This window comes from Vanellus vanellus (assembly GCF_965231255.1).
Source record: "Vanellus vanellus genome assembly, chromosome: 3".
NCBI lineage: Eukaryota > Metazoa > Chordata > Aves > Charadriiformes > Charadriidae > Vanellus > Vanellus vanellus.
In genome coordinates, this window is record NC_138907.1 from 5,618,642 (window position 1) to 5,645,586 (window position 26,945).

A 26,945-nucleotide genomic window follows, 5' to 3' on the forward strand; every position below is an offset into this window, starting at 1 on the left:
CCTGAAGAGGGGTGGTTGTCTGGCCAAAGCTCAAGATGTTGTTTAACAGTCCACAGTAGCAACTCTTCTTGCTCCCGTAGCCCTGCTGGAGCCCAGGTGGGCACTGTGCTTTTGGAGCCTGTTTTTCAAAGTTGACAGTTTGTTTCCAGAAGGAGTGTTCAGGTGGCACTTTTATGTTGCTTTCAAAATTGTTATTGACTTCTCTCAGAACAATACCACAATGTTGCATTGCACCCAGAAAAAGCATGATATCCAAAACTTCTGGCTTCTTACTTCAAAACGTAGAAATATATATAATTATATAGATAAATATGTATAGAGTGAGTTAGAAATAAATCTAAATGGGCTTTATGTACAACCTGTCAGTATTAACATTTTGGGACTGTATTCAGAGCAAGTTGGATGGGTGTGGGTGCTGAACAGTCATACAGGGCACTCCACCTGGCTGTAACTTAAAGTAATTTTTATTTCTCTGTGGGCTTTGTACTTCTATTTGGTTTACTTGGCAGTGATATTCCTTTTCCTATGGAATTTGCTACTGCTAAAATCATATCATTTTTGATGTCTCTAAACTTCAGTAAGCACGGATGGCTTTTTACAGCATAGGTCCTACAACTTTATGACCATTTTCAGCCTGGTCTTACAAGATATTAGAGCCTTTCCATGGCAACAGCAATGTCTGCAAGCACACTGAACTTCCAGAATCTGTATCCCTTTCCTGGGATGTGTATGCCCTACAAATTATATACACTTGTAAGCCAGTGCCTTGCAGCCAAGTGATGACGCTGACCTTTCAGACTGCCTGTGACATCAACCGTCTCCAGCGTGGTGCGTAAGGCTGCAGTGTATCTCAGTGGAATCTGTGGCAGGTGTGAGCAGTGGGGGAAGTTTAGTACAGAATTTCCAACCGAGGCTATCGCTCATATTCAGTACCATGAGAATCGCTTAGAAGCCCAGAATGGGATCTGTAGTGTTTGTGGACATAAGTACCTTTCTTCCAGTCCTGCTGGGAATATGGCATCTGGCACATCCTTCAATTCCATCACCTTTTTTATGATCGTATTTTGTGGTTCAATATCTGTCGCTCAACAAGTCATCTGGGTCTCTCTCCTTACAGCTTCAGGTGATGAATTACCATTAAACAAATGTTATTCTTGCCCTTTTCTTATTTAATACTACAGTCTACATGCAAAGTTATCTTCTTCCCATTTATTTTTAATCCTTTTTTTTTTTTTTGGATACGCCTTTCTCATTTTCTTTGCAAATCTTTGAACATGTTTCTACTTTTGTGCTTTGGCCATTAATTAAAGACAATATTAAAGACAGAATATTCAATAACCTGTGAGAAACTTTCCTATTCATCTCCTTCCTGCTAGGGTAGCTTCCCTGAAAGCATAACTGATCATCATTTCTCCTTTAATGAGCTTACCTTAAAGTGCTTCTATTATATCATCTTTTGTGAATCAACTGACTTTTTTTAACCTGCGTGTTAATTGCATCAAAATGTTTTGAGTTCTGACAAAGTACTACAAATTCTATTCTCCTTTGGTATGGTATTACTCTACATCTTGGTAATTTACCAAAACCTTTCACCTGGATTTGGATTTTCATGTTGAGGTTATTGGGGTTTTTCTTTAATATAGTAATTTTGATTCCAGTACCATCATCCCATTGGTTTCTTCCTGTTTTGTCTACATTTTAAATCATTCTCCTGACAAAAAATAAAAGTCAAATAATGACTTTTTAGGGTAGCCTATTGTTCTTCTCATGACAGAGTGATATACGTGCCTCATTCTTCAAAGAATATTTCACTGCAGTACTCTGCTTCATGAGATTCAATTCATCCTGACCTGTCTCTCCCAGTTTTGTTCTGTCATCTGTGATTTTTCTTGGCTATTTCTTTCCTTTTTAATTCCTTATTGGAACGCTTATCCCTTTCTTGTTTGTAATGCAATTTCTGAACAGTTTTTTTGACTGAAACTTCATGATTCTTCCGCTTTGAAAATCTGTGCTGCTCAAAATCATTTCCATAACTGGTTCCTTTTATTATCTCAAAGTTCACTCTCCCATTTTTTTTCAGATTAAAGAATTCTAGTATATAGTGTCATATGAAAACCAAACTACCTTCGTGTCATATGAAAGCCATTCTTTCTCTTTGATCATTCTTGTTGCCTTCTTCCAGTTACATAATAAATCCCTTTTAAGATGCAAGGACCGGGACTGCATGCAGCATTCAAGACAATTGCTTTTTTTTTTTTTCAGTATATAGTATCCTATAGTTTAGGAATATTTTTTACCCTCACATGCATTTATTTGCAGTTATTAAAACTGAACTATATCTGTTCTATCATGGTCATAACATCTTTCAGCATGTTGTTTGCAGTCAGTTTCATTTTTTTAACACCATTGAATAACTTTGTGGCCTCAGCAAAGGCTTTAGAACGGATACTACAGAACCCTTCGGAGTACGCTAAACAGTTTTAATCTCATTGAATGTCTGCTGATAACTGCATTTAAACTGTGAAAATTTACCTTTTCTTTCCAGAATTTTTAATTGGTTACTAATTCATGAAGACCCTTCTTTTCCTACAATAAGGTTGGTTTCTTTAAGACCCTTTGATAGCAAATTGTGTCAAATGCTTCCTGGAAATCTAGGTAAACCATATCAACTGGATCCCTTTAGTCCGTGTGATTTTGCTTGACTTTTTCAAAAATCCTAAAAAAGTTGAGGCATAACCTCCAAAAGCTGTACTAACTCTTCCTTGTTATAAAATATTGATTTGTGTTCATTAATTCTGTTCTTAGTAAGGTTAATATAGTAAAAATTCAGTGAAAAACTCAATCTATGTTGTACACAGGTCCCCAGTGCCACCTTTAAAAAAAGCATTGTTTTTGCCATTTCCTTCCTGGTCAAAGGAGTTTTAGTAATATTTTAATCTCTTTCTTAATAGTTCAACAATTATATATTTATGTTCTTTTAGAACACTTAGTTGAGTGCTGTCAGATCTTAAGAACAGATTTGCATTTTTTCAGATTTGAAACTTTTTCAAATAATCTTTAAGAAAAACATAATTTAGAGCTCCTCTGCCTTCTTTCAAAACAAATTTGATTTACTAAAGAGACATATACCAGTAATATGTGACTATGAATTCAATAATGTATTGTACAGCTCTTTGGTATTACTGAATACTGACAAGCACAAGCAAACCAACCTTGAGTTTGTATTGTGGGGTTGTCAGGTACTACTGGAGAGTGTAAACTGATTTTCCCTGCAAAGTGATGATTAATACTTTCATGTGTGACATATATACAATGGACATTTTATTTAAGTACAAAAATAAGTTTCAAATTCATATTAGTTATTCTCACACTTCAAAAATAAATAAAATAACAATAAAAATCTTCCAAATGTTGTTACAGTTTCTCAAAGTCAGGAGGAAGAAATAACAACAGATTTAGTGCTCTTGCATGCAATGAAAATAATAAAAAAAATAAAAATCCTTATTATTAGTCATTGCAGATGTTTTTGCAAACCTGGTAGTTTTAACAAACGCGTTTACTCTTTAGTGAACACATTTTGAGCACCTGTGCAATGTTGCATTGTACTCTGTCCAGACAAAGTCTGTTTGAAATCCTTGTTTGTGGTCTGTTATTGTGTGGATGCATTCTTTTATTTATTGTCTCTCCTAACATTGCGTAGGACAGGTTAGCAAGAAAGCTCCTAGTAGCAGGAGAAGGTACTACTGGTATAAAGAAAAACAACAAACAAACAAATCCAAACCTTCCATGTGCATTCTCGGTTGTGTAGTAGCTGAAGTCCCGAGTAGCAAGTGTCTAAGAAAAGGTACTAAAGCGCTTCTTTCCATACTTTCACCCACGTAGAGTTGCTGAGCTACGTTTTTATCTGATGTCGTAAGACTGTCTCTTTACAGTGTATGTTTACTGTCGCAATAACAAAATTTGAAGATTAATGTCAGCATTTGTTGTTATGTTATGAAGAATGATTTTACATGATCATGGGAAGAGCTCTTCAAAACAAAATGGAGTTGAAGGAACTGTTTGGGGGTTTGGTTTGACAGTAATACAAGATCTGCAGCATAACATTCTCCTGACTTAGTCTTCTACCTTACTTGTCTGTAAGTGTTAAAAAATGTCTGTGAAAGTTTAAGTGGCTGCTCTCAGTGTATTCTAGGCATTTTCCCCTCTATAGGGAGAGCCTTCAGTGACTGCAAGACTGTTAATATTTCAGCTGGACAAAGTAGTTGAGTTGATGTAACAGCTTGTTTCCTCCAAAAGTAGTAATCTTTTCTGGCCCTGGCATTCATCTGACCCATCACTGAGCCAATTCAGCTCACTTAAGTGGGCAGAAGACAAACCTCATGAGAAGAGGAGGGAGGAACTGAACAGATTAATTTGGCCATATTGTCTAACTGCACAACAAGTTGTCTTCCTAACAGCTGCTCTGCTAAAAACAATCAGGGGTCCTGCACAACAAACCCTGGTCTATTCACTGCCATCCCAGAAGATGCTGCAGGAAGAGACCCCAGAAGTACTGGAACATTTGAGACTGGGAAGTGCCGATAATGGCAAATTACTACCCAAAATCTCATCTGGCTTTGCCAGCATGCAGGAAGAGCTGGACGTGTTAAGACCTCAGTACTTACCAACACAGCATGCAAGACATTATTATTAAACAGTGGTTTCAGTTCATTGTATGAACAGAGGTGCACTAATGTCACAGAAGACTAGAATAAAGAAGATTAATATAAAATTATTTTCTTGGTCAAAATTAGTAACTTGGTTTTTCTTACTGGAAAATAGACAAAATTTCTGTTCTGGAAAGACTGTTAAGCCAAGAGCTTTAAATTCGCAGGATTTTGTGTCAGGAGCAAAAAGCCACATTTTTCTTTGGTGTCTGTTTCACTGCCAGCAATGAAACAGGTTCCTGAGCCCCAGGCCATCCTGTCTGCCTTCCTTTCAGTCAGCTTCTTCATCGCTGGGTTTCTCTTCTGAATCATCATTTTCATATTCCTCATCCTCATATCTGAAGGTATCCTCAGCTTCAGCGTCAGACTGACCCTCTTCACGCTCATGGGACTGATCAGACTGAGAGCTGGGTCTTGACTGATCCTCCTCCTCCTCCTTCTCCTCCTGGGAACAGCCAAGCGAAAGGCCTGCCTTTGCTTCCTCTTCCTCATCTTCTTCGTGGTGCTGGTCAGAGGTGGGGCTAGGCCCAGCCTCCCCTGCACGGCAAGGCTGATGAGCACGAGGACTGGCTCTTGCCTCTTCCTCATCCTCCAGCTCACTAAACTGACCATCCCAGGTGGAAGCTTTGACACGTTTTCTCTTCTCTTCTTCCTCCTCACAGGACTGCTCAGACGGAGGACTATTGTCAGCTGCTTCCTCGAAGGATTCCCTTTCTTTCACTTTATCCTTGCTGACTCTGAAAAGACAATTTGCATGTATGATTTCATTTTCAGGTAAGATGCTTTCCAGTAAGTTTTAAACTACCTTCACGTAATCTAGGACAAATCCTGGTAGACTTGGCTGGGGTGGAACCAGTAAAGAAAAAGGGAAGGGGGGGACATTGCTGTCTCCTTTTATGCTAGAAAGTAACTCAACAGTATTGCTTATGTATTTCACTTTTTTCATTTCTACCTCTTTTTATATAAAAACATGTAATGGATATTGAAAGTATTTTTTATAAGGCTTATTTTAAGATTTCAGTAAAGCTAATGTAGAATTAAGTGACTGTTAATTTTTTGATTAAAGGAAAAAAATTAAAAAATGTTGTTCATTTTTCATTGAAAAGCATTACATAACATACCCAGTGCTCTCCTGTTTTATGAAATAATATTTAATTGAGGAAAAATCAATTCAAAAATACATACTAATGCCGACATTAGTAAAGCTAACTACGTAGTCAAATATTTAACTGTGAAATACTACAAATAATTAAAAAAAAAATCCCAAACAAAAAAAAAAACCGTACATAAAAAATTACTTTCTAATTACTAGGTATGTAGTAGCAAAACAAAAAGCCTTCAGCAATTCCTACCTTTTTCTGGCATCAGTGGAGTTATTAAAATCTTCAGGACTGGAGCACTGTAGCAATTTAGTTGTTTGTCCTTTTTTGGAAACAAACTCTGGGCATATCCCCAGCGCTCTCAATCTGTTAGAATAATGCTTTTCTGCAGCCATTCTGGCATTTTTCTGTAGGAAACCAACAATGGTTATGTGTTATCTAAATGCATTAAATGCCTGTGTTCTGATACTTTTGTTATTTGTATTAATACTCCATTTCTTTAATTGCATCTGACAAGTTGAATAATTATTCACTGCAGGTAAGAATGCAGGTAAAACAATAGCTGACATTTTTACACCAGATTTGCCCTTTCTGTACTAGCTTAAATACGTCTTGCTCCCTGCGCCCACTGGCTAATGAAGAGCTATATATTCTATATAAAGCTATTGAAGGAGAGGGAAGGTGTGGACATGTAGAAAAATCAAATGTCGTTTTCCTAGGACTTCTCCCTTATCTGTTCTCCTCCTCCTCTGTCTTCCCTCTCTTGGAGCTGCTGTCCTAAAAAAGTAGGATTGATTCACCTTCTTACCGTGCTATTTAACAAATTACATAGGTGCGAATCTCTGCCTCTGAAACTGAGGGTGTAAATTTCCTCCAGGTAATATCTGAGTGAGGAGGACTTGTCCTCCAATCTACACAGATGCTCCTGCCCTGCAGCGATGGCAGACCAGGAAACCCACACAGGCAGAAGGGACAAGGGAACAAGTGACCTATGACTTGCTGCTTCTCTGGGTTTTGAAACAGGTCAGGGACCATGCTACCAACACGCGGTTGTACTAAAATGAAGAGAGGAAAAACACTGCCTCTGAATTTTAAAGCAGATACCAAGAATGCTCAGATTTTCTTATCACTTCTTTCCCAACTTAAACCTCTCATATATTTGCTGTAAATTTTTGTTGTGTTCAGTTACTCATGTTATAAGTGAACTGGACGATACATTTAGAACAGCCGCCTCAGTTCCCTGTGCAAGCAAGAAATGAGTGCTTAGTCAGAAAAATTAGTATTATTTATATGGAGATGGGGCAATAGAGATTAAAATGGACAAATACTGGTCTAAAAAGTATTTTTCAAATATCTTCTCTTTGAAATGTTTGACTACAAATGCCTTATGCAGTATTTGAAGTTAAGATTAAGTAAGACAACCTGAGAGACTCTTTCAAAAAGCAACGGCCTTTGATTTACTCTTTCTTCCATTTCTTGCAACTCTTGCAAATATTCTTGCATTCTCTGCTTCTCATAGTTCCTAAGGGAAACACAGTACAAGAGAAATTATTATTAATTTATAATACAAGAAGTAATTTTCTACAGCAGCTGAACGTTAAATTGCTCATAACAAACTAAATATTGTCTTACTGAAAGATACATAAAAGATACATTATTTTATGGTGGTTACAGGGTCTGAGGTATATTGTATCATGTTCACAGCAATTGCTTGCCTGTAAGTACTGAACATAACTGTCTCCGAAGCAGTCACTTTGGATAAGCAGAGAGGTCCTGGCAAGTGAGATTAAATAGAGGTTGTCTGAGTTTGGATTCTTAGGGTTTTTTGGATACTTAGATTTAAAAAAAAAAAAAAAAAAGGATACTTAGGGTTTTTTTTAAATGCTGATTTCATACAGATATTCCAGTTCTAAGCAAAATTAAACAGAATACACCATAGGAAACAAATATCATTAAATAAAACTCAGTACTTGAAGGTACAGTTTGATGATAGGAATCTTGCTACTTTACCAGTCTGTCTCACAAGAAGGGTGGCCGCATTCTGGATCATAGTACGCTTTTTTTCCTAGTCGGTTTGTCAAGAGCCCAGTCAATACAGTACAACGATGAAACTGTTGATTCATCAACTGAAAGGCTATCTCAGATCATAGCAAGCACTAGATAATCCAGGTAGCACAGGTTGTAGTACTCGGAGTGTGACAGAGACACCTCTCTGGGATGTTGCTTCTGTACTGGGCCAGCTCTAGCATTACTTAGTCAGACGCTTAAGGGCAAGTATAAGAGCTAGGGGGCTTTTTACACTTCTGTCTCCTCATGCCACCCTCTGAATTTCTGCAATGGCTGTGCATTAAGGCAAGTTATTCACCATTTTGAGGGAGTGAACTTCGTTGTTGCTACTTGCTTGCTCTCTCAGGCGGCTTTCTACAAACCTAATTATCTGTTAGAAGAGCACTTATGTTAATATACCTTATTACCCAGCCTATGCTGAAATAAGCATTATCAAGTTAAGCACTTGTACCAGCCTTAATGCATCAGCACTAGGGAAGTAATCTTGCTCTGTAATAGCATAATTTTATGTGCAGACAAGAATAAAGCATGAGTGTTTTACAATACTCCTGAAATACGATTAAGCTAAATACTGTAATGTGAAGTTTGCTGTTGAATTAACTTAAATCCATAAACACACCCACTGTCTCTCTTAATTCTCCACCTTGGTACTGTAACTCAAATTGTTTTCTGCTTCTGTCCTAGAGTCGACGCTCAAGGACAGACACTTAATGTTGTAAAGCTCCTGTTATTAACAGCATCTGCTGGTTGTGTTGCAAAAGCAATTGTGCTTGAGCTCTAACAAAATAGTTAGAGAGTACTGCCGCCTTTGACCTGCATCTCTACCACTGCATCTCTGCTCTCCGGGACCCTGTGTAAGCCCTGCTTCTCTTAGACCACTGCTTCTTCCTATGTGTGCTTTGGCTTCAGCTGTCTTGGGGAGGTGGTTGGTGGGCATAGATGTATTCTGCAGAGTCACCGACTGCCCATGTGGCCAAACAAAATGATTGCTGCAATGCTTCTTCCAGCATTTTGTGGCTTACACTGCTGAGCCACTGCACTTCATGCTTTCAGCATGTGAGAATGCACATGCTTCAGTTTCTGCTGTGTTTTCTTTTTCTGGTCATAGTGCAGCAACACTGGCAGTAAATAACCATTACGAAGTTTGCTGGTGGAACAATGTGCAGTATTGTCTAGCAGGTGGTGCTGAACTCTTTCAGCAGATTTGCTTATTACAGCCCAGATTTTAAAGTCTATTAAGAATAAATCCACAGTTTTCAGTTTTAGCTATACAAAAAGAAGACACCTATGTAAAGCAAAAAAAAAAATAAGGAAACCTTATCTGTTACCCTTCAACTCTGCCATAATGACAGTCCTAGCCTCCACCCTCATTTCAGAAAGATCCCTATCCTGGACCATATTCTAAATGTTTTAAAGTTTAGTATGGTAACTCAAAAGTTGCTAGTCCAAGCTATGAATCTTGTAGCCAAGCGTATCTCATGACCTTGTATTGTTTTGCCCTACTACTGTCTGTTACTGGTAATTTGCTTGGTTACTGGGAATTAGGATCCATAGTTGCTGCCCCAAAATCCTGCCTATGCATGAAGCAACAGGGGCAGAGCAGTCAGTACCTCTCACTGCCTCCACGTAACAGCGCCTTAAATGGTCAATACTGCTGTGGTGTTATCGTGCCCACAGATTATAAAGCTCACTAAAGACTCATTCAAACAAGACTATTTTTTTTTCTTAGGATTAAAAAGAACAAGAAGCAGAAATGGTTAAATTAGCCACAAACACAAAGTCAAGCAGCAGTTTTGGAGTTAGATCAGCATCAGAGAGCTGGAGCCATCTGGACTGCTCACTTACAGCACACTGAGAAGGCCCTGATGTTTTTCCCTGTGTACTGCTGTTCTCTCTATTTTTGTATAGAAACAGTCTTTGAATTTGCGTCTCTACCAAAGGTAACTTTGGATTTCATTCCTCCTAAGTACCAGCAGCTTCCTGGTTAGTTGCTGATGTGTGCTACATTAAAATAATATTCCTGCTCTAATTTTCCTTCTTAAATGGGGACCTGCCGGGACAAAGAAGTGAACTATGAAATGTTTGCTGCTGTGGGAGACAGCTAGCACCAAAGTTGTACCAACAGCTATCAATCCAGCAGTGCAAGGACATTCTGTAACTACACTGTTCCTTTTCCTTTGGATTTTTTTAAAACTTTTCCTCTTTACTTGATATGGCAAAGTTTCACTGTCCCACATGACATCCTGGTCTCTAATTTAGAGAGACACAGATTTGATGGATGGATCACTCAGTGGATAAGGAATTGGCTGGATGGGCACATTCAAAGAGTTGTGGTCAACAGCTTGATGTCCAAGCGATGAGTGGCGTTCCTCAGGGGTTGGTCCTGGGACCAATCCTGTTTAACATCCTTGTAAGCAACATGGACAGTGGGATGGAGTGCAACCTCAGCAAGTTTGCCAACGATACCAAGCTGTGTGGTGTTGTCGACACGCTGGAGGGAATGGATGCCATCCAGAGGGACCTGGACAGGCTTGAGAGGTGGGCCCATGCCAACCTCATGAAGTTCAGCCAGGCCAAGTCCAAGGTCCTGCACATGGGTTGGGGCAATCCCAAGCACAAATACAGGCTGGGCAGAGAATGGATTGAGAGCATCTCTGAGGAGGACTTGGGGGTGTTAGCTGATGAAAAGCTCAACATGAGCCAGCAATGCATGCTCGCCACCCAGAAGGCCAACCGTATCCTGGGCTGCGACAAAAGAATTGTGGCCAGCAGGTCAAGGGAGGTGATGTTGCCCCTCTACTCTGCTCTGGTGAGACCCCACCTGGAGTACTGTGTCCAGCTTTGGAGTCCTCAGCACAGGAAAGACATGGGCCTGTTGGAGCAGGTCCAGAGAAGGGCCACGAAGATGATCAGAGGGCTGGACCACCTCTTCTATGAGGACAGGCTGAGGGAGCTGGGGTTGTTCAGCCTGGAGAAGAGAAGGCTCTGGGGAGACCGTATAGCAGCCTTCCAGTATCTGAAGGGGGCCTACAAGAAAGCTGGAGAGGGACTTTTTACAAGGGCATGTAGTGATAGGATGAGGGGTAATGGCTTCAAACTGGAAGAGGGGAGATTTAGATTAGATATTGGGAAGAAATTTTTCACTCTGAGGGTGATGAGGCACTGGAATGGGTTGCCCAGAGAGGTGATGGAGGCCCCATCCCTGGAAGCATTCAAGGCCAGGTTGGATGGGGCTTGGAGCAACCTGGTCCAGTGGAAGGTGTCCCTGCTTATGGCAGGGGCTTCGGAACTATGGGGATTGGACTAGATGATCTGGGGATTGGACTAGATGATCTTTTGAGGTCCCTTCCAATCCCTAGCATACTGTGATACTGTGAACTAGGTGATCTTTAAGGTCCCTTCCAACCCAAACCATTCTATGATTCTCTGATGCAATTGAGAAAACACAGGAGTGTCCTATTAGCTAATCCATAATACTATAACGTGGAACATATAGGTCAAAATCATCAGAACAGGCAACAATTTCCCAGTTGAAATATTAAATTATCCACTGCATAAGTAGCTAGTAAAAAAAGTGGCCAAATTTATCAAATGTGTCATTATGTAAACTTAGACTATGCTATTTTTTACATTGTATGTTTAACATACAATGTAGAATGAGAGGTTCAGGATTCAGGGGAATGCAACAAAATACCTGAATGTTTTTAATTTGGATTTAGACATCTGAGCTAGGCTCTGATGTGGGTCAATGGCCTCAGCCCGAGTTGTTACAATTTTCTGGAGTGTTTTTGTTCTTTGCTTCTGCATTGTTCTGTTCCTTTTTTGCTGTTCTTCCAGCTTTCTCTTTTCCTCAAGTGAATTCCTGGGTGGAAAAATAAACTAAGGCTGAATTCATTTTAAATCAAGAGCAAGACTTCAAAGGAAGCTTTAGGCAAAGGAGATTCAAAAGAGAAAAGGTGAAAATAGGGTTGGCATAAGAGGACACAAGGTATGTGCCATTTTAAGGGATTCAGGCATATCCTGGGAAACAGCAGTCATTTGTCCCTTTCCTACGGACATTCTGAGAAAAATGCACTACTGTTTCTTTAACAATCATAAATACTAAGTCCTATATTTAAATATTTTAAGTTTTATATTATAATTAAGCCCTTATATTAATATATTAAGTCATATATTCACTGCATAGAAGAACTAACTACATGCATAGAAATACAAAAGAAGGCTACTCTTAAAGTATGTATATAAAATGTAGAGCATCACTGAAGTAGTAACCTTATGGCTTGTAGCCGTCGTCTTGTGGATTCTGTGATTTTTGGCGATTTAGATTCACCAAATCCTGAGAGACGTGAATTTGCACTTGAGTGTGTCATTTGAGGTTTACGTCTTGGAGAGGCGTATGGCCAGCGTGTTTCTTTCAACTTCTCTTCATCCTCTTGAATGTCCTTCAAAATCTTTCCCTTGTTTGAGGGAATATATGGAGTACGAAGATCGAAAGGTTCACAGACTGTAAGGTGTTTCACTTGTTTTTGTTGCAGGAGCTGTTTCTGAAATTTCTGGTGTAGTCGTTCAAAATCTGGAACATTTGATTTGATTTTGGGCTTATGTTCTGTTTGCTTTGATTCAATGCACCTGTGTTTCTTTTTATTGGTATCGCCTAAAGCCAGTCTGCTGTTGGGTAGGGATGAATTGCGTAGCAACTCTTCAGCTCTCATTCTGATCCTGATTTCTCTGTAGAGCTCTTCCTCCTTTAGTTTGTCGTTAACAGCTGGACTATAAACACATTTAGGAACTGGTTTTGCTTTGAAGAGTTTTTTCTTTTCAGGTGCGGAAAGGTCTCTTAATTGCATTTTCCTGATTTCATTCCTTTGCTTCTCTCGTTCAATGAATTTAAACGGCTTCTGAGAAGCCAAGAGCTTGAGTTTGCTTCTCTCTTTCACTGACCTCCTGCGTTCTTCATTTCGTTGCACGATTTCATGGTAGAGCGGAAGGAAGATGGCAGCAGGCACTGGATTGGCTCGGAATTTTTTCTGACACTCTGCTTCTTCCTCTAGTTGCTTCTTCAATAAGTTATTTTCCAGTTCAATCTGTGACTTTGATTTGAGATTCTGTTCTTTTTTTCTAGCTTCTCTAATAGTCATCTGGAAAGGCTTGGGCACAGTAACTTTTGGTGACCATGCTTTCTGTTTCTTCCGTATCATTCTGAAGGCTGGTGACCTTGGTAAGCTGTGTTTGGTGCGGGAGATGTAGTCTTCCACACAGAACCCGTCCCACATTTTTTCAATCCGTTCCTTAGCAAATGCAGACGATCCAGTTTCACTACCGTTTTCTTCAAATGCTAGTTCTCTGTCAGACCCATCAGATATACTTGAGCCTAAAGGATCACTTAAGTCGGAGTCCGAAAAGGATTTGTGCAAATTTAGAGGCTGATATGAGCTCTTCTCCCAAGTTGGCCTTTAAAAAAAGAAAAAAAGGTTGTTTTGAGTCCAGTCCAACACTGATGCACAGCTAGTAACTTCCACTTTCATCACTAGGAAAAAAAATTAATAGCACTGGGGGGGAAAAAGAGAGGGGGAAGAGAAGGGGAAAAAAGCAGCACTCACACCAGATCATAGTTTTAAGTGCTGATTGTGAACAAGTTAGCACTTCTTAAGGAAAGGCACCGTGCTTTACTAAACATGTTGTTCGGTTTCTGCTGCACACACACTTGTAAATCTCACAGTCTATTAGCAAGGTGAATAAGCATTTTTATTATTAAAACTAACTTTTCTGTGGTAATCTTGTAGGAAATGAGAGAGTAACGCTTCCCAGTCCCAGAAAAAAAAACAACTGTTGTTTTACAAACGTCTGCAAGGCATTTGGGAATCTTTGGATAAAAGGTACCACCAAACTTACCTACAACACACGTTGGAAGCAGCATTTTTCTTGTCCGAGGGTTGTACTCCTTTTAAGTATAATTTATTCCGATACATACTTTCTAATTTTGCCATGGTCTCCAAGTGGGCATTCTTCAACTCCTCTAGCTTCAAGTAATATTCTTGATTTGAATTGCACATTTTGGAGAAGTCTATCCACTCATCAGAGTCTCCATTTAGAGACGGGGTCTGCTCTCTGTCGGTATTTGAAGCCAAATCAAAACCATCCTAGAAGAGATGTTTGTAACATTTTCTGACTGTTAGAAGAAGAGGGAACGAGGTTCTTAATACTGCTTTATCCTAAGTAAGTCTAATGAATGATACAGTAACACCAAAGAGAGATACCTGTATACAAACGTTAATGCAGAGTTACGTGGAATAATTTTATTGCATAATAATTTATACCCTAAGGGTCCTATTTAAAGCATGTAAAATTCCTAAGTCTGTCCCTGTAATCAATGTATTTATACCAGGAAATATAATCAAAAGGACTTAATAAAAATGTTTAACTATTTTGTAAAAAGTGTAATTTTTTCCTTCATTACTACACAGCTCTAAAAAAGCCTTTATTTAAAAGCAACCAAAACCACAACAGAACCTTCTCTGCCTGCCGCTTCCGTAAGTGTTCTAAAAATAAGTCATTAGGTATCTAGTATATAAATGTTTATTCCCATTTCCATAACTTACTGTGTGAAACTACAGCGATTCTCCACAGTTCCAGTACTGTTTGGCACCTCGCAGTTGCGTGCAGGTAAGCACATTCCTTACACGTCTTTAAAGCTTACCCCAGTTAGAGATGTTAGTAAAACCAGCCTAGCCTGCATTGCAAAGGCTGCCGTTATTTTTAAGCGCCATGTTGTAAAAAATTACGGGACTCATTTCTTTATCCAAAAACTAGAATAGTCCTTTTCTACACAGAGGTGGCATTCCAACAAAAAGTCTTGTTGGTTTTGTCTCTTTAACTCGTTTTTTCCATAGCACAGTGATGACCCGACACTATCTGACGTCCATAAACCACAGCGGCACATTTAAACAGCCGTTACGGCCCGCCCGGCGGAAGGCACCGCCCGCCCCTCTCCGCCCCCGCCGGGGCGCCTGTCTATGCCCGTCCCTCGCCCTCCCTTCCCAGGGCAGCAGGAGCCCCACCGCGGCCGACCAGCGGACCCCCCCGCCCCGTTCCCCGGCGGTACCTGCGCGGCGGCGGCGGGCGGCGGCCCCCGCTCGTAGAGCGCGGCGGGCGCCCGGGTGCGCGGGTCCAGCGGGGTGCGCAGGCAGGAGGCGGCCAGCCGCGCCGCCCGGTGCGCCGCCGCCATGGCCGGGCCGGCAGAGCCTGCGGGCAGCCCCGGGACAGGATCCCGCCCCCGCCCCGCGGCTGGAGGCGGCCCGTTGAGCGGAAGGGGAGGGCTGCATCCGTCAGCGGGGTCGGCACGGCCCGGCCCGGCCCTCGGGTGCTGCCGGGGGCGGGCTCCACCGGCTGTGTGCCTCTGCTGTCCCCCTCTGCCCGCGGGACCTGCCCACGTTTAGGTAACTTTTCGCAGGATTTCAGTTGGAACTCGTAACTCCCTCCTTGACAAGCCCGCATTTTTTACCCCCTCAAATTACCGAAGAATCTTCTGTCTTGAACTTTGTACTACGGATAAGCAACTACAGAACAAGGGTAAACTGGCATCAGCAGGAATATTCTTCCACCTCTCCGGAGGCATTAATGATTGCTGGGCCTATTTACTGTAGTGAATTACAAACACTTTTATGTGGAGAAACAGATGAGATTACATCACACGTGGTAGTTTGAAGTGTTGCCACGAATTGGAAGTTTGCGATGACGGGGAAGGAAAGATTTAATCTTTCCTAGTTAATACCTAAACTAAGAGATCATTGCTGGTTGTAATCCTGTGGGGTAAGGTGTAACTTGTATATTAAACAGGCAATAAATAATTCATGCAGAGCATTAATGTCTAAATTGATTGTCTAACTTATATGTTCTCAGTATTTGATTTATTCTGAATGTTCTACACTAGCCCGAAGTGATAGGTAAGTATTTCAACAATAGCTGGTCAACAAAGTGGTGCAAGTTTACTCAAAACCTACAGATCTGATCGTAGATAGAAATGTGAGTTAGAGTCATGAACGAATTACTCTCCTTTAAACATAGAGAGGACTCTGGTCATCTCCATATAGCAATAATGATGAAAAGGGTTAATTCAAAATTCCAGGCTAAGAATTAGAAGTTGAGAAGTGTTTATTCTAAACTATGAAGTGTAACCTTAAGAACAAATTAAATTAACACTAAACTGAATGAATCCTGGGGCAGCCAGGATTTTCTTGTGGCTGGGGATCCCTGCATTACAGCTCACCTTAACAAAGTGACTCTGGCTGATGCAGTGACATCATCAAGGGGTACACATTTCCTTAATGCATTAGTAGATTTTAATGTGTATTCCACAAATTGTTTCAGAAAAGTATAATTTGCTTTATTATAAAATAGCATACTTTGACATAGCATACTTTGACTTCTCAGTTTTAGTTGTTTTTCCTAATTTGAAGGGTTAGAGATGGGTGTGTGGATTTACTTAAGCCATCCAAAGTTTCATTCCTGGGGTTTTCCTGAACAGAACTGGGACTTCACCACCACCGTGATCGAAGTGACCAAAAAAACCCAGTTACAACTGTTTCAGAGATGCACCTGTTATCCAAAATGAATTTTAAAGAAATCCCTATTAGCATAGATACGCCTAGTTACAGTAGTATCAGTCTTGACTTTTTAGAACTAGGCTTCGTTTTGACACTAGCACAAAAAGAAACACGCGTGAAGCCTGCCCTTTGCAATACTCGGGATCTTGTGATGCAAGACTTCAGAAGCATTCCATGTTAGTTTTCCTTCTGAAGTTCTATGGCTGCAAAGATACTCCTTCTCTCTAGCTCATCATATGCAAGGGAAATAATACCACTCCATTACCAAAACCTCTCACAGAAGCAACTCTAAACCATCATGTTACTAGACTGCCAACTCAAGGGTGTTTTTTGAACATACTACAGGAACTAATTCTTTGCTGTTAAACTTTTCAGAGCTAAGCAGGAACTTGTAACACAGAAAAGCAAATGTAACAAAGCTTACCTTGTTTCTAGCAAAATTATAAAGCAAAGAGTCAGGTAGACTACTGCATGTTTATTGATAAACAGCACTTCCTTTCTGAAACCAGAAATTTTATTAAATTAATGTGACAGAAGTACATAAGCCTTTGTGGAGTTTAAGACAATTCACACAGGCGCTTTTGGTGAGGAAACCACATTCCGGACTACGGGGAAGGAGCTTCAGGGCACAGTCCCGACTTCCTTTGTTTGGCTTACCGAGTGTTCACCTGCAAAGAAGGGTTTGCACAGTCAGGCACAAGAATAATTCCTCACTTTACAGTATAGTATTTACCATGCATTTCATTTTGTTCCAACTGCGCTTATTAGAAGGCCAAGCGGTCTCAGCAGCATGTAAGCTGAGACTACTACACAATAATTATATTTTGAAGCACAGCAAATTAAGATGACAAGAACTCTCCTGGTGCTTGTGAAAAAAAATCCAAGAAAACATGATGTAAAAGCTACTCACCACATCATCAATCTTAAGAATACTGCGCACCGTTTCTGTCGCGAGAGTCAATGCGCTCAAAGACACGAGCAGTGGCTGGACAACCAACTCCTCCAAGATGTTGGAAATACCACCCTAGGAGAAACAAGTAGCTTTTACTGCGTGCAAGTCAGACTACAGTTAGATTCAGCAAGTTTTCCTTTTAAAAAAGGAAATTCTACTAAAATCCTAAGGAGGCCAGTCAACTCTAAATTAGACTATCAAAGGCCTTGTACTCTTCCATCCTCAACAGCAATATTATGGTATCCATCTTCTTCCCCCAAGCACTTGACATACCCAGTCAAAATTAGTAAAGAGAAAAGATAAACACAGTTATGCCATCTTAAACATGGCGACAACTTAGAAGAAGTTAGACCACTAGGCTACGTGTAACATGAGCACCTTCCACTGCAGATAATACTGACAGGTCATTCTAAATGGATTTATTTCTGTAGCTGAAATAGTTTTTGAAGAGACAGATGAAGTTTCTTGTCCTGCGGATATGGCATTTAAGTATCTGCTATTATCAATACTCGGGATAAGCTGTTAAAGCCTCAGAGAAGCAGCTGTAATCTACCCCAACGCTAATTTCAGGGAGAATACCGTTATGAGGCAGAAACTTGCCCTCTCCTTAGTTTAGCCCTAACGCCAAGCATTTTCTATCTAATGCCCAGGCATTTTTTTTAAGCTATGCTACACAAACACAATTCCTTGTTACCTTTCTGACATTAATGCCAGCTGTTTTCTCTCCTTGAGCGTGTCTGTTTCTCAGCTCTGTTACTGTTGAAATAGGGTTGAGACCTGCGTTTTCAGCCAGCGTCGATGGTATCACTTCCAGTGCGTCTCCGTACGCGCGGACGCAGTACGAGTCCATACCCCTCAAAGTGCGAGCATACTCATTCAAGCGCAGTGCCAACTCTATCTCTGGTGCTCCACCTCCTGCAATTAGAGCCCTGAGGACAGAAATTAAAAACAAAAACTCATTTTATGTAAGTGCATAGATTATTAGCTTTCTGCATTATTAATATAATAAATTACTCTAACCAAACCGAGACATTACCTTTTCTTAACTAAGCATCTTATGACACACAGGGCATCATGAATGGAACGCTCAGCTTCTTCTAGAACAAGTTTGTTGGATCCACGTACCACAATGGTTACAGTTTTTCCAGGGTTTGTGCAGCCCGTGATCTAAAACACAAAATGAAATACGAAGACTGAAAATAAGGGTTCTCTGCAAAACCAGGCTTCAGTTGGCATTTGCAAGTTCTGCAAACAGTACTGATACCTGGCCAAGCAGGACAGCTACACTTCCCAAGTCAGTGGCTACACAGGGATTAGAAGTAGGTAAATGTAGTAACTTCAGTAATAAAAATTAAAGTTAGCAATTTTGCAGTTGTTATTAAAATAACTGACAGATATTAACATTTTGTCACTCACTCACCTTTATTAGTTTCCCAGAACCGTTCAAATTGACCTCCTCTGCCAGCTCAGCAGACCCCAGCATATCAGGAGTAAACTGGTCAATATGAGCAACGGGCTTAGTTCCAATTGTCTGAAAAAATAACAGGGAAAAAAAAAAAAAAAAATCCAAAACCTGAACTGCAGAGTCAGCAATTACACTGCATAATGTTCTGCATATTACAGTAAAATGCAATCAGGGCTATGGCTTTTACATCTGTCCCGAATCTTTCTAGAAATGTAACTGCTCAACAGAACAAGAATGTCTTTTGAGGAAATGTCTGCTTTTACATTATAGTCGGAACATAAAACCTGTGAAAGTGTCATAATAAACTGGCGCTGGCTGGGTACTTAGTTTTGGGGTAGACTTTAAACATCACTGCTACTTTAACAGCCACTTATGTAACTCACTTTACCTTACAAATAAACTCAATGTCATCTCTTTCAATGTCTTTAACCACCATGATCTTCATTTTGTTCAGAAAATGGAGGGCTAGGTCACTAAGAGCATCCCTAAAAAGAAGAGGGAAGTAGTCAGTCCACAGCACTATTATGGTAACCGGGTCATACTAGCCAGTTGCATGCTTCTCACCAGCAGTGCTGAAATTCTTCAGACTACAAAGTAGGGATGTCATTAAACTCAAAATATCGACAACACGAGGGCTTTCTAAAGGTACGGTTGCTGTTACAGCCAGTCTGACACTCTGCCGAGCGTGACTGTTAGTATTTGGCTTCAATTTTCCAGGTATTCCAAACAATTCCAATTGTTCCCCCGAAAACACACAGTAAGCGAATAAACTGGTATTAACATACCGCAGAATAGATTTCTGAATAAGCAGCACGTTGCATCCAGCCTTCTTAATTTGCTTAACTAAATTTAGAATATAGGCTCTCTCTTCACGCAGTACTCTGTCCATCTGAGCATAATCAGAAACAACTATTTGGTTGTCCATCTATTAAAAAAAAGAAAGAAAAAAAAAAAAAGAAAGAGAAGCAAGTATTATGAACAACTGCTGACTTTAAAAGCAAGTATCGAGATGTTCCGCAGGCTTTAAGCCTGTGATTCAAAGCAAATAAGCACGACAGTAAAATATGTCTTATTAGAGACTGTTTAAATGATGAGAAATACTGGAATTCTGAACTATTTTCTTTCTTCTACCACCTGTAAGTTCTTTAAGGAGTTATGAGTCACTAAGCATTATCCAGCAGACCTTCGTTATAGCTGTGGAATACAGCTGACATCACACCTTAAAACAAAATGTGTTATCACTACATTTGCATTTGCATCTCCCAAGTACTACAGCAAGAGGTTTCGCTCTAGTCATAGTTTTAACTTACATCTGTCTTTGGAGCAGACAAGCAGAACTGAATGAGGCCAATTTTGGCTTTTTCCACTCTGGTTACACCGGTATTTGCCACCTTCTGAGTCAGGACTAGTCCTTCAACCAGTTCACAATCGTCAATTGTGCCTCTGGAAACAAAAACAATCCGTGACTCTAGCGCTTTGGGAAGCTGATTTCACAGACACTAAATTTGTTTAGTTACAAATTGTTTCTTACCCCAACTTCTTAACGATTTTAATATCTCTGAGGTCCACACTACTAGCTGTAGTTGGGTCAATCACCTTCATCACTGCATCCACGCTCATTGGAGAAAGCAAACTAGAATACTGACACACAACCTAAGGGATTTAATAGTAAAGAAAAAAAATGGTGAGAGATTTAACACTCATAAACAGTAATTGCAAAATACTATTGTCATTGCATTCTAGTGTTTGATTTCTGAATTTAGAAACAAAGCTCTCTTCCCTCCCTGTCCGCCAGCCAGGATGTCCTAACATGGCATCTTCTTACTGGCTGCTCCATTTAAAGGAAAGAGCAGCTATGTTGGTGGGAAACCCGATGCTTGGGGACTTATGGAACAAACTTGAATTTCTCTTTCTTAGACTCTTAAAATAAGACTTCCGAGAGCTTTCCAGATTATTCGGCTGGAAGGAAAACTAGCACAGTTCTCCAGATTTCAATGCTGTTTTAGTTTCTGCCACATGAACAAGAGCCGCCTACGCGAACTGTTGGCAAAAGCTCTCAAGTATCCCACCTGATTTTTCTGCTGCTGTTTTCAGTTGAAGCTTGTTTTTACGCTTACAGTCAACATCTAAGATCGCGAAGGGTTTCAGACTGAAATTCAGTTTGAGTGCTTCAATCTAATCTGAATCAACCATGGCTTTCTGAAAAGTCAGTCTAAGAGAAGGCAGCTGATGTCTGGAAACCAACTAGATTTGTCATGGGCAGGGTATTCTTAGTGAGTGAACAGTAGCACAGACTGGGAAAAGCTGAAAGGCTCACCTAATCTGGAGGTACAAAAAAGTATCAGTCATACCTTTGAATTCAGTGAAGTAGTTGCACTATTCAGCAAGGTTTCTCTGTCACTCAGTTCAACCGGCTGCGCCATGTTGCTCAATACTTCAATACCTTTATCCAAAGCTTTCTGGAATGACTCTGAAATGATGGTGGGGTGAATTCCTGTGGATTGCATAAAAAAGTTGTTAGACAGTCATGCTTTCAAACCTTTTTTTTTTTGTTGTTGTTGATTTTTCCTCACCCTTTCTTCCCATTTTAAGATTACAGAGATTCTTGTGTCAGAATAAATTGAAGTCATTTTAGCAAAATGCTTCCTTCTTAAGTATATGACCTCCCTTATTACTTTCCACTGTTAAAGCTCAGGAAAAAGGCTATACTGTTCCTCATAATTTGTCCTCGCAGACAAGTACAGCACATTTCCCTGCAACATCTGACATTCCAGAAACATCTCTAAGTTCTATTTACCCTTGGCATTCTTAAAGCTGCTGCTGTTCAGGTAATACCTGCGAGGAGCCCGACAGTGATTTCATTTCAGATTTTCACAGACCGCTTTCCCACAGTTGTGCATGAAGTTCTGCAGTTTCTCTGGAGTGTGTGGTATACCCTTTACCTTTTCAAAGCAGACGGCTTATGGGCAAACGTTAGACAGGCATCTTCTAACTACCTCTTACAGTAGGGGATGCCAGGCTGGCTGCTGGCCCAGCAGTGCCACCAGTACCAGGAGAGGAAGTAAACATAAATAAACCATTGGTAGGGGCCAGAAAGAGGACAACAAGCCAAGCGGTGTGTATCAAGATGAGGCAAGTGTAAGTAAATCACTATGAAGTCCAGCTCTGAGACGGAAAAGAACTCTGTAAATCCAATCATCCTTGCTCTATTTCCAGTGCACACCGTGTTAGGTGGTCGGACAGCTGAAAAAGCTCCTGAACTGCACCTAAGCAGACTACAAGAGAATGTCCTGAGCTAATGGAATTGAACCTACATTAACTATTGCCTTCCATAATTCATGTCTTTTCCTGATCAGTCTTTCTCAAGATCCATATATTGTAAGTGATAGGAAGTGATAAATTCGTTGCGTATAAAAAACCCTATAAAATCACTGTTTCCAAATTTCATTTATACCTTCTTACTCTATCTCTCTGTCCACAAGAGAAGTACAAGTATAACCGTAATGAGTTTTTACAAGGCAACATTCACCACATCACCTAGGCACTACTTCCTGTATCAACAGTAATGCACTCAATCAACAATAAAAAGGTAACAAATTTTTAATCAAAAGTGGCCGATGAGTGAAAGCTGAATGTGAAGACTCAAGTTACTGTTCATGTTTCAAAGCTACTTTAAGCTTCATTATAAAAACGCAAGCAGACACAGGACTTAATGTTTTTACAGTTAACATATATATTTACCTTTCTGAAGAAGTCTGGAACAGGCATCCAAAAGAGCTCCAGCAATGACCACAACCGATGTAGTGCCATCACCAGCTTCAATATCTTGTGCTTTTGACAGCTCCACCAACTAAACAACAAATTATAGCAAAAGTTTATATATAACACTAATTAACTGTAAACACTGACAATTACCAAAAAAGAAGCATTCAAGAACGTAGCACTGCTGAAATCCACCTTAGTATCAGGACTAATCCCACCTTTTCTAATTTGAGGTTGGTACCTTTTGCACTTTGCTTTCCATACTCGTACATCTATTTGGCAAAGTACAATGACTGTGAAACAGATCCCTTACAGAAGCAAAGAAACTTTTTTCCCAAGCTTAAAACTGATCACACCTATCTAACAGGTCTACCTTTTCCTTTCCTGCAGAAGGGTTACGGGAAGCTCATTTCCATCTCCAACCACGACCAAATGTAAGAGGTCTACATTTAACATCTCAAAAGACCAGGCTACTGTATCCTTGGACCATCTGACCACAGTGCAATTAATTCTCTTCTTTTGCTCTTTTCTGTCCTACTAGTTTAAGACATCACTGACGCTTCTTTTTTAGGCAAGACACAAAAACTTTGGCCTAGATTATTTTATGTCTTAAAGCACGTCCAGAGGGATTATGCATAAGGAACACCAAATAAGAAATAACGACTGGAAACACTTCAGCACATCTTACAACCAAAATAATTATTCTTGGAGCACGCTGGGCAAAATTTCTTGCTCTGTCACTCATGGGTAATGCTCCTCATAAACACATGAAATGTTACTATGGTTTCCTGTCCCAGAAGTTAAGCTCTCATGCTTATCATTGTCTGAGAACCGAGAACTGGAAAAAAAACACTTACCATTTTGGCTGCAGGGTGCAGAACCTGCATTTGTTTCAGAATAGTAGCACCATCATTAGTGATTGTCACATCTCCTTTAGCATCCTGAATCTGAGGAGAAACGTAGTTCTGATCAGTAACTGCAAGTCTTTTAATTTCATTTGATACTCAATGCAAAATATTTTTCCTGACATTATTTCTCAAAATAAGATGTGCACTGAGGTCACACTTTCCCTTAAGTAAACGAAACTTGGAAAATAATTTCAAGGCAAAGGATGGCATCCTATATAAAACATGTTGACTTTACAGTATCTCTAGTAAGCTTAACGTTTTAAAAATTTAAGTAGAAGGTTTACCATTTTATCCATGCCCTTTGGTCCAAGGCTTGTTCTAATTGCATCGGCAACAGCTAGGAAGAGCAAAAAAATACGTTTGCAAGTTGATCTAAAAAAAACTACAAACGTTTACTTCCATCGCTCTGAATATTTCTGCCGAAGAGAGAGCGTCTCCCAGTGTTAAGCAGTCCCCAGTTATTCTGCCACCACTAAACAAACCTTAATAGGGGGATGACAGAAAGCGCTGCAGTATCAGGACTGATTTTCAGAGCTCCTTTTTAAGCAATTAACATCCGATCACTTGATCACGGCCATTTTAAAACGGAGTAACAACGCGAACGTACGTTATATGCCAAACAGCCCCACCAGCGCTTGCGGCAAACCCCAAATACAGCCTCCCCCACACGCACCGGCCCCGGCCCCAGCCCCGGCCCGCCATCGCAAATCACAACGGGCGGCCCGGGAAGGTGAAGTGGATGGCGGCAGCCTCCTCCCCTCAGCACAACGGGGCGCTCCCGCCCCCCCTCCTTTTCTCTCCCCTCACCTTTGCCGGCGGAGATGTTGCTGAAGCGGATCTGGGAGGGCTTGTCCCGGTCCTGGTAGGTGCCCTTGGCCCGGTTCCCCGCCCCGCCGTGGGCTTTGGCCCCTGTGTTCTCCGGCATGGCCACCCCGCCGCCGATGGAGACGGATGAGCCCCGCAGACCCGGCCGCCCCGCCACGAACCTTCCAGAAGGTACCGCCGCCACCACGCCGGACGCGCCGGGGTCCTTCCGGCCGTGACGCCAGGCGCAGGGAGCGGCGGGCCGGGGGGGGGGGGGAGCGAGGCTGCCCGCGGCGCGCCTGCGCCCTGGTAAACCGTGAAGCGAATCGCCTGCCTGCCGGCGAACGGCGCGGACACCTAAAGGAGCCCGCCGCCGCTTCCAGGCCGAGCCGCCAGGGGGGGCCTCGGGGGAGATTTCACGCCCCGCCGCTAGGGGGCGGAGGGGCGTGGCCGGCGGGAAGCGTTGAGGCGGGAAGCGGCGCGCGGGCGCTGTGGTGACAAGCGGGGCCGGGGGCGGCGGCGGTGGTGGTGTCCGGCTGCGGCCTCTCGGCCTGGGCGGCCTTTCCTCCGCCGCCTGCCCTTTGTGGGGAGCCGGGGCACCGCGGCGCTGGCTGCGGGCAGCCGGGGAAGGGAGGGGGCGCGCCGGCTTCTGCAGCCGCCAAGCAAGCGGGTGTTGGAAGGGTGCGGCTCTCCGAGGGACGGCGTTTCCTGAGGACGCCCGGGGTTGTGAGGAGGGGGAGCCGCCCTTGGGTTGGTCTTACCTGTCCCTGCACAGCCCGTGTGAAGTTCAGCTGCGCGGCTGCCGCAGCAGCGTTTGACACAAAGCGATTAATATTATCGCCGCGTGAAGCGCTGGCGGCGGGTGGGGTGGGAGTACGGCTATAGCTGTAACTTGTCCTTTCTGCTCTGACCCAGGGCCGGGCAGGACCGGTCTTTTGCCTTTTGTTTGTCCTGGTGTGGCATCTCGCAGTTTTTTCCCTGCTGAGACTGAAGACTGATTTCCCCCACCCCCCCCCATGCCATCCCAGCTGTTTTAAGTAGGTTTTGAGCACCTGGTATTATTCATTTTTTGCAGAACCTCTTCCCAAAAAGGATTTTATGCAGCAGCTTTATCGCAAGTGAAGTTAGACAGACTTGACTTACAGGATAAGAACAGAAAAAGCGTGTATTTTCTTGTAACACCCTGATCTTTCCATGTGTCTGAGGGACTCATTTCAGCTTGTATCACCATTGTAAAAAGGTAGGCTTTATTATCGATAAAAATAATGCTAGAGTTGAAAGATAGCTTATACCCGTTAGGGCGATCTTGCCTCAACTACTGTAAGACGCTTCTGTACACTTGTCTTTTTTGATTTCTGAATAGCTGTTTAAATTATTTTCTTCACCTTGAACAGAATACAAACATAACGGTTCAGATGTAAAGCACATACTTGAATCCACAAAATGAATTATTTTTGTATCGTCTTCAAAGCAAGACACAGCAGCTCAAAAGAGCTCTGAGTAAAAGACAAATCCCAAGTAATATCCAAACCATATAATTTTTATGGCACATCTCTTTCTGACGGGGTGTGAAAAGTCAGGATTTATAGTATGGTAGTGCCAGTGAAGTGCTGCCAAGTAAAGACAATTATACAAGAAATATGTCCCTGTACTAGTAGGGCGCTCCTGATGTAAGACAGGGTGTTGTAAAAAACAGGCAAATGGTGTGAGCTTTTAATCTCATTTTCCATTTCCAAGTATCTGGATCTATATCAGGAGCTCATTGCAAGTGCAACGTGTCCTCATGATGAGTGATTTTCTAGTGTCAGCAAAAGCTTTGTGTGGTGATACATGAAAATCAAGCATTTCAACAATTCTGTTGTCAGAAAAAAATAGGAAAAAAGACTCCATAGTCACATGATTTCATAATCTCTCAACTATTTTTAACAGTTGCTTTTGATTGTGGTTTTTTTTTCTGGATTTTTGCACCATTGGAACATAGGTAACTGCCCTTTGGCTGTTGCAGACTGTTTATAGAGAGACGGTTTTAGAAGTGAATGGTCTTTGCCTTTTTGTATGCAGCTTTTAACAGACAGCAGAAAATGGTTTTAAGTATAAAGGTAGAGATACATCCAGGTCATAGACAGAAGAAAGGTTTACTAGTAAGAGTCTTAACATGGATTTATATTACCTTCAAAATCATCAGAAACACATCCTAAATGACCGAGATCATTGGAGTCTCTGGCCCTGATCTTAAAGTACATCAAGCAGCGATGGAAACAGGACTAAATCCTGGACATTGAACACTAATGCAATGTTAAAGCTAGAATCAGTAGGGAGCCGAGCTTTTAAAAGCTATTGAGGTGTGTTTACATTGCTGTGGCTGGCAACCTCCTTGTTACCTCCTGTTGGGGATAATTTAGAATTTGTTGTGGTATCACAGGAGGTTCCTGCTTTCTCCTGCATGTATATAATGAGTGCTATAGCTATATTTAAGGGTATTGTGTAAATCGGGGATAGATTGTGTACTATTACCATCAGTGAGCACGTGCTGCTGAATGCTGCAGTAGGGTTAGGAGCAAGGTTTTTTTCAGGATTT

At 41.4% G+C, this 26,945-nt stretch overlaps 2 protein-coding genes across 2 annotated transcripts; both read right to left on the minus strand.

Moving 5' to 3' along the window:
• Positions 1–3,275: 3,275 nt before the first annotated feature.
• Positions 3,276–15,116, minus strand: FAM161A (FAM161 centrosomal protein A). Its single transcript, XM_082481559.1, has 6 exons — positions 14,976–15,116; positions 13,766–14,013; positions 12,146–13,324; positions 7,229–7,328; positions 6,059–6,213; positions 3,276–5,443 (listed from the first exon to the last, which is right to left on the minus strand). The coding sequence occupies exons 1-6, from the start codon at positions 15,096–15,098 to the stop codon at positions 4,978–4,980; spliced, it is 2,271 nt and encodes a 756-aa protein (XP_082337685.1). The 5' UTR covers positions 15,099–15,116; the 3' UTR covers positions 3,276–4,977.
• A 1,823-nt stretch (positions 15,117–16,939) lies between these two features.
• CCT4 (chaperonin containing TCP1 subunit 4) lies at positions 16,940–24,574 on the minus strand. Its single transcript, XM_082481741.1, has 14 exons — positions 24,371–24,574; positions 23,848–23,900; positions 23,513–23,602; positions 22,635–22,743; positions 21,245–21,387; positions 20,425–20,546; positions 20,204–20,336; positions 19,679–19,818; positions 19,282–19,378; positions 18,849–18,959; positions 18,465–18,595; positions 18,123–18,357; positions 17,387–17,500; positions 16,940–17,144 (listed from the first exon to the last, which is right to left on the minus strand). Exons 1-14 carry the CDS (start codon positions 24,486–24,488, stop codon positions 17,130–17,132), a joined length of 1,611 nt encoding a protein of 536 aa, XP_082337867.1. The 5' UTR covers positions 24,489–24,574; the 3' UTR covers positions 16,940–17,129.
• Between the last annotated feature and the right edge of the window lie 2,371 nt (positions 24,575–26,945).